At 44.0% G+C, this 7,822-nt stretch overlaps 1 protein-coding gene across 1 annotated transcript in view; it reads left to right on the forward strand.

Moving 5' to 3' along the window:
* Positions 1-1,287: 1,287 nt before the first annotated feature.
* slc9a5 (solute carrier family 9 member A5) overlaps positions 1,288-7,822 on the forward strand; it is a gene marked incomplete at both ends in the record, with an annotated part of 11,762 nt that continues 5,227 nt past the window's right edge. Inside the window, 10 exons of the mRNA XM_079162565.1 lie at positions 1,288-1,543; positions 1,676-1,839; positions 2,560-2,638; positions 2,771-2,948; positions 4,128-4,348; positions 4,447-4,649; positions 4,729-4,818; positions 5,231-5,301; positions 6,707-6,833; positions 7,010-7,101. Of these exons, the coding sequence (XP_079018691.1) occupies positions 1,288-1,543; positions 1,676-1,839; positions 2,560-2,638; positions 2,771-2,948; positions 4,128-4,348; positions 4,447-4,649; positions 4,729-4,818; positions 5,231-5,301; positions 6,707-6,833; positions 7,010-7,101 (1,481 nt within the window). The remainder of the gene's footprint in view (positions 1,544-1,675; positions 1,840-2,559; positions 2,639-2,770; positions 2,949-4,127; positions 4,349-4,446; positions 4,650-4,728; positions 4,819-5,230; positions 5,302-6,706; positions 6,834-7,009; positions 7,102-7,822) is intronic.

Consider the following 7,822-nt stretch of genomic DNA (forward strand, 5'->3'; position numbering starts at 1 on the left):
TATCAGATGTGACATCATTAGAACCTTTCATCTCCTCACACACACAGAGCATTCAATGAGACACTTGGTTCTCTTGTCTCTTGTCTCTCGTCTTCACCGTCTGTCTCTTGTCTCTCTCGTCCTCACCGTCTGTCTCTTGTCTCTCGTCCTCACCGTCTGTCTCTTGTCTCTTATCCTCATCATCTGTCTCTTGTCTCTCGTCCTCATCATCTGTCTCTTGTCTCTTATCCTCATCATCTGTCTCTTGTCTCTCGTCCTCATCATCTGTCTCTTGTCTCTCGTCCTCACCATCTGTCTCTTGTCTCTCGTCTTCACCGTCTGTCTCTTGTCTCTCGTCTTCACCGTCTGTCTCTTGTCTCTCATCCTCACCGTCTGTCTCTTGTCTCTCGTCTTCACCGTCTGTCTCTTGTCTCTCGTCTTCACCATCTGTCTCTTGTCTCTCGTCCTCACCGTCTGTCTCTTGTCTCTCGTCTTCACCGTCTGTCTCTTGTCTCTCGTCCTCACCGTCTGTCTCTTGTCTCTCGTCTTCACCATCTGTCTCTTGTCTCTCGTCCTCACCGTCTGTCTCTTGTCTCTCGTCTTCACCGTCTGTCTCTTGTCTCTTATCCTCATCATCTGTCTCTTGTCTCTCGTCCTCATCATCTGTCTCTTGTCTCTCGTCCTCACCGTCTGTCTCTTGTCTCTCGTCTTCACCGTCTGTCTCTTGTCTCTCGTCTTCACCGTCTGTCTCTTGTCTCTTATCCTCATCATCTGTCTCTTGTCTCTCGTCCTCACCATCTGTCTCTTGTCTCTCGTCCTCATCATCTGTCTCTTGTCTCTCGTCCTCACCGTCTGTCTCTTGTCTCTCGTCTTCACCGTCTGTCTCTTGTCTCTTATCCTCATCATCTGTCTCTTGTCTCTCGTCCTCATCATCTGTCTCTTGTCTCTCGTCCTCACCGTCTGTCTCTTGTCTCTCGTCTTCACCGTCTGTCTCTTGTCTCTCGTCTTCACCGTCTGTCTCTTGTCTCTTATCCTCATCATCTGTCTCTTGTCTCTCGTCCTCATCATCTGTCTCTTGTCTCTCGTCCTCACCGTCTGTCTCTTGTCTCTCGTCTTCACCGTCTGTCTCTTGTCTCTCGTCTTCACCGTCTGTCTCTTGTCTCTCGTCCTCACCGTCTGTCTCTTGTCTCTCGTCCTCACCGTCTGTCTCTTGTCTCTTGTCCTCACGTCTGTCTCTTGTCTCTTGTCTCTTGTGCTCCAGTGTTCCACTTCTCCCAGCGGTTTACCACGGTGGTCCCAGAGTCCTGCATGCTGATCCTATTGGGTCTGGTTCTGGGCGGAGTCGTCCTCTTAGCCAATGAGAAGCAGCTGTACCAGCTAGAGCCCGCCCTCTTCTTCCTCTTCCTGTTGCCGACCATCGTGGGCGACGCCGGTTACTTCATGCCAGCTCGGCTGTTCTTTGATAACCTGGGAGCCATCCTGACGTACGCGGTGGTGGGAACGCTGTGGAACGCCTTCTGCACCGGCTTCTGTCTGTACGCCGCCAAGCTGCTGGGGGTCATAGGTCAGCTGATAGCACGACGACACGCAGACATGAGCAGGATCACTTCCTATACGATAATAATAACAACAACAACAACAACGTGTGTATTGTCTCTCTGTGTGTGTGTGTGTGTGTGTGTGTGTGTGTGTGTAGATGAGCGGGTCCAGGCCGGTCTGATGGACTTCCTGTTGTTTGGCGCTCTGATCTCAGCTGTAGATCCCGTCGCTATTCTCGCCGTGTTTGAAGAAGTTCATGTCAACGACACGCTCTTCATCATCGTCTTCGGAGAGTCTCTGGTTAACGACGCCGTCACCGTGGTGAGTCACACACACTCTCACATAGACACACACACACACATACACACAGACACACAGACACACACACACACATACACACATACACACAGACACACACACACACACACACACACACACACACAGAAACACACACACACACACAGACACACAGACACACACACACACACACACAGACACACAGACACACACACACACACACTCTCACACAGACACACACACACACACACACACACACACAGAAACACACACACAGACACACACACACACACACACATATACATGTATAATGACTCTTTGGATATTTCCCAGCAGACTGGTGTCCACTACGTGGTTCTACGTGGTTCTACGTGGTTCTACGTGGTTCTAGGTGGTTCTAGGTGGTTCTGCCCAAACCAACACACACCTAGCTCTCTGGAGGAAACAGCAGAACGTTCCCTTAGTTTAAACCTTCTTCTTCCTCTTAGTACCACCAGATGTTTGATGAAGAGGAGGCTTGTTACTCAGTTACAGAAGATGAACGAAGGACCAACCAGAGCCAGCAACTCAGAGAGGAGGCGGAGCTTCAGGGTTCTGAATGTTCATGTTCTCTAACGTTCTACAGGTCTACATGATGAACACAGAGACCCTTTAACGTTCAATAGTTTAATAATACATATATATATATATACATACTGTACTTACGTATAATACATGACTCTCTAAAAGTCTCTCTGTCTCCAGGTTTTATATAAAGTCTATATTTCATTTGTGGAAGTTGGAGCTGAGAACGTTCAGACGGCCGATTACTTCAAAGGAGTCGGTGAGTTCAAAGAAACAATAAAAAGTAGATCAGACTCCTCCTCGTCCTCACTCTTCCTCCTCCTCCTCGTCCTCACTCTTCCTCCTCCTCCTCCTCGTCCTCACTCTTCCTCCTCCTCCTCTTCGTCCTCAGCCTCCTTCCTCATCGTCAGTATTGGAGGGACTCTGGTGGGTCTGGTCTTCGCAGTCCTCCTCGGCTTCATCACTCGGTTCACTAAGAAGGTTCGGATCATCGAGCCTCTCTTCGTCTTCCTGCTGGTCTACCTGGCCTACCTGACCGCCGAGCTCTTCTCCCTGTCCGCCATTCTGTCGTGAGTCCCAACCAGTTAAGACCAGTTAAGACCATCAAGACCACTACCAGTTAAGACCATAGAGACCACTACGACCAGTACAACCATAGAGACCACTGTGACCAGTACAACCATAGAGACCACTATGACCAGTACAACCATAGAGACCACTACGACCAGTACAACCATAGAGACCACTACGACCAGTACAACCATAGAGACCACTATGACCAGTACAACCATAGAGACCACTATGACCAGTACAACCATAGAGACCACTATGACCAGTACAACCATAGAGACCACTACGACCAGTACAACCATAGAGACCACTGTGACCAGTACAACCATAGAGACCACTATGACCAGTACAACCATAGAGACCACTATGACCAGTACAACCATAGAGACCACTACGACCAGTACAACCATAGAGACCACTACGACCAGTACAACCATAGAGACCACTGTGACCAGTACAACCATAGAGACCACTGTGACCAGTACAACCATAGAGACCACTATGACCAGTACAACCATAGAGACCACTGTGACCAGTACAACCATAGAGACCACTATGACCAGTACAACCATAGAGACCACTATGACCAGTACAACCATAGAGACCACTATGACCAGTACAACCATAGAGACCACTATGACCAGTACAACCATAGAGACCACTACGACCAGTACAACCATAGAGACCACTATGACCAGTACAACCATAGAGACCACTACGACCAGTACAACCATAGAGACCACTACGACCAGTACAACCATAGAGACCACTATGACCAGTACAACCATAGAGACCACTGTGACCAGTACAACCATAGAGACCACTATGACCAGTACAACCATAGAGACCACTATGACCAGTACAACCATAGAGACCACTACGACCAGTACAACCATAGAGACCACTATGACCAGTACAACCATAGAGACCACTGTGACCAGTACAACCATAGAGACCACTATGACCAGTACAACCATAGAGACCACTGTGACGCTAAGTTCACTGGGTTCGTTGTTGGTAGTTTGGGTTTGTTTGATGACTTTGGGTATTTCCCAGCAGACTGGTGTCCACTTTGTGGTTCTATGTGGTTCTATGTGGATGATATGAGGTTCCATGTGGTTCTATGTGGTTCCAGGCCGTGTCTCCATCACCAGACGTCTCTTTCTCTTCCTCCTCAGAATGACCTTCTGTGGTATCGGAGCCAACAAATACGTGGAGGCCAACATCTCCCAGAAGTCCCGGACCACGGTGAAGTACACCATGAAGACTCTGGCCAGCATCGCGGAGACCATCATCTTCATCTTCCTGGGGATCTCGGCGGTGGACAAGTCCAAGTGGGCCTGGGACACAGGCCTGGTGTCCTGCACCCTCGTCTTCATCTTCGTCTTCAGGGCCGCAGGTTTGTCAGCCTCCATAGCAACAATAAACATCTCTTCTGATTGGATGCTGGCGTGTCCTCGACGACCGTTCTGACCTGTGGTGACCTCTGTGCTCCAGGTGTGATCGGTCAGACTTGGGTCCTGAACCGCTTCCGGCTCGTCCCGCTGGATAAGATCGACCAGGTGGTGATGTCGTACGGCGGCCTGCGGGGCGCGGTGGCGTTCGCTCTGGTGGTTCTGCTGGACGGGGACCACGTCAAGGCCAAGGACTACTTCGTCGCCACGACGATCGTGGTCGTCTTCTTCACCGTCATGTTTCAGGTAAGAGACCAGGACTCATCTTCATCACCATCATCATCCTCCTCATCCTCATGTGTTCCTCTCTGTGTTCCTCTTTCAGGGTCTGACCATCAAACCTCTGGTGAACTGGCTCAAAGTTCCTCGTTCAACGAGCAGAAAGCCGACGATCAACGAGCAGATCCACGAGAGGGTGAGACTACTACGAGTACTACCACTAGTACTACTAATACTACTACTACGAGTACTACCACTAGTACTACTAATACTACTACTACGAGTACTACCACTAGTACTACTAATACTACTACTACGAGTACTACCACTAGTACTACTAATACTACTACTACGAGTACTACCACTAGTACTACTAATACTACTACTACGAGTACTACCACTAGTACTACTAATACTACTACTGCTAGTACTACTACTACACTACTAATACTACTACTGCTAGTACTACTACTACACTACTAATACTAATACTTTCAGCAACATCTCACGGTCTTCCTCTGCTGATGTGTTGTTGTTGTTGTTGTTGTTGATGATGATGTTGTTGATGTTGTTGTTGTTGATGTTGTTGTTGTTGTTGTTGTCTCCAGGCCTTTGACCACATCCTGGCAGCCGTAGAGGACATAGCAGGACTTCAGGGATATCACCACTGGAGAGACAAGTCAGTCCATCATACTGTTGTTCTGATATCACAGTAATGTTACAATATAATAACATTCAATATAATAACATTCAATATAATAACATTCAATATAATAACATTCAATATAATAACATTCAATATAATAACATTCAGTATAATAACATTCAATATAATAACATTCAATATAATAACATTCAATATAATAACATTCAGTATAATAACATTCAATATAATAACATTCAATATAATAACATTCAGTATAATAACATTCAATATAATAACATTCAATATAATAACATTCAATATAATAACATTCAATATAATAACATTCAGTATAATAACATTCAATATAATAACATTCAGTATAATAACATTCAATATAATAACATTCAGTATAATAACATTCAATATAATAACATTCAGTATAATAACATTCAATATAATAACATTCAGTATAATAACATTCAATATAATAACATTCAGTATAATAACATTCAATATAATAACATTCAATATAATAACATTCAATATAATAACATTCAATATAATAACATTCAATATAATAACATTCAATATAATAACATTCAGTATAATAACATTCAATATAATAACATTCAGTATAATAACATTCAATATAATAACATTCAGTATAATAACATTCAATATAATAACATTCAATATAATAACATTCAATATAATAACATTCAGTATAATAACATTCAATATAATAACATTCAGTATAATAACATTCAATATAATAACATTCAGTATAATAACATTCAATATAATAACATTCAATATAATAACATTCAATATAATAAAAACATTTAAATATATTAAAGACTTTTAATACCATAATAACATGTAATATTATACCACATCACTGTGACTCTGTTGTCCCACTAACATGTGAATATCTCTATAATCAGTAATAACATATATATTCATACTAACGATAGTGTAATAAGTGACAGTGAACAGCAGGAGGCGCTGCTCCTCCACCACAGAGACGCTGCATCTATGAACCATTAATAACTACAGCTTGTGTTTCAAACATCTGAATATAATATATATATATATATATATATATATATATATATATATATATATATTATATAAGATACTATACAAGATACAAACAGCTAACATGCTCAGTAGTGAGTAAACACATTTAGATTAAATCTCTCCCTGTCTGTCTCTCTGTCTGTCTCTCTCTCTCTCTGTCTCTCTGTCTCCCTCTCTCTCTGTCTCTCTGTCTCTCTGTCTCTCTGTCTCTCTCTCTGTCTCTCTGTCTCCCTGTCTGTCTCTCTGTCTCTCTGTCTCTCTGTCTCTCTGTCTCTCTCTCTGTCTGTCTGTCTCTCTGTCTGTCTCTCTGTCTCTCTGTCTCCCTGTCTGTCTCTCTGTCTCCCTGTCTGTCTCTCAGGTGGGAGCAGTTTGATAAGAACTACCTCAGTAAGCTGCTCTTGAGGAAGTCCGTGTACAGGAAGAGTGAATTGTGGGAGGCGTATCAGAAGATCAATATCAGGGACGCCATCAGTGTCATAGACCAGGTAAGACCACGTCCTCAGGGTCTCCTCAGGGTCGCTGGATTACAGCAGGTATTTATGTATAGGGCTTCTGGGTAATATATTCTAAATGACAGGAAGATAAATCACCTGTGGTGTGTGTGTGTGTGTGTGTGTGTGTGTGTGTGTGTGTGTGTGTGTGTGTGTGTGTGTGTGTGTAGGGTGGGAACGTCCTGACCTCAGCCAGACTCTCTCTGCCCTCGATGGCCAGCAGAGCCTCGTTCCCCGAAGTCACCAACGTCACCAACTACCTGTGAGTCACATGACTGACTGTCACCACGGCGTGTTGTTGACATGTTGTTTGCGCGTTGTTTACATGTTGTTGACCTGTTTGCGTGTTGTTGTTGGCGTGTTGTTAACGTGTTGTTTGCATGTTGTTGACCTGTTGTTTGCGTGTTGTTTACGGTTTGTTGACCTGTTGTTTGTGTGTTGTTGATGTGTTGTTGACCTGTTTGTGTGTTGTTTGTGTTGTTGACATGACGTGTTGTTTGAATGTTGTTGACATGTTGTTGACGTGTTGTTTGCATGTTGTTGACGTGTTGATGTGTTGTTGACGTGTTGTTGATGTTGTTAACGTGTTGTTTGTGTGTTGTTGACGTGTTGTTGATGTGTTGTTGACCTGTTTGTGTGTTGTTTGTGTTGTTGACATGCTGTCTTGTTGACGTGTTGTTTGCATGTTGTTGACATGTTGTTGATGTGTTGTTTGCATGTTGTTGACATGTTGATGTGTTGTTGACCTGTTGTTTGTGTGTTGCTTATGTGTTGTTGACCTGTTGTGTTATTGTTTGCATGTTGTCAACGTGTTGTTAGCGTGTTTGCACATGTTGACTTGTTGTTGACCTGTTGTTTGCATGTTGCTGGCATGTTGTTGACATGTTGATTGTGTGTTGTTGACATGTTGTTGACGTGTTGTTTGCATGTTGTTGACGTGTTGATGTGTTGTTGACGTGTTGTTGATGTTGTTAACGTGTTGT

This window comes from Pholis gunnellus (assembly GCF_910591455.1).
Source record: "Pholis gunnellus genome assembly, chromosome: 1".
NCBI classification, from domain to species: domain Eukaryota; kingdom Metazoa; phylum Chordata; class Actinopteri; order Perciformes; family Pholidae; genus Pholis; species Pholis gunnellus.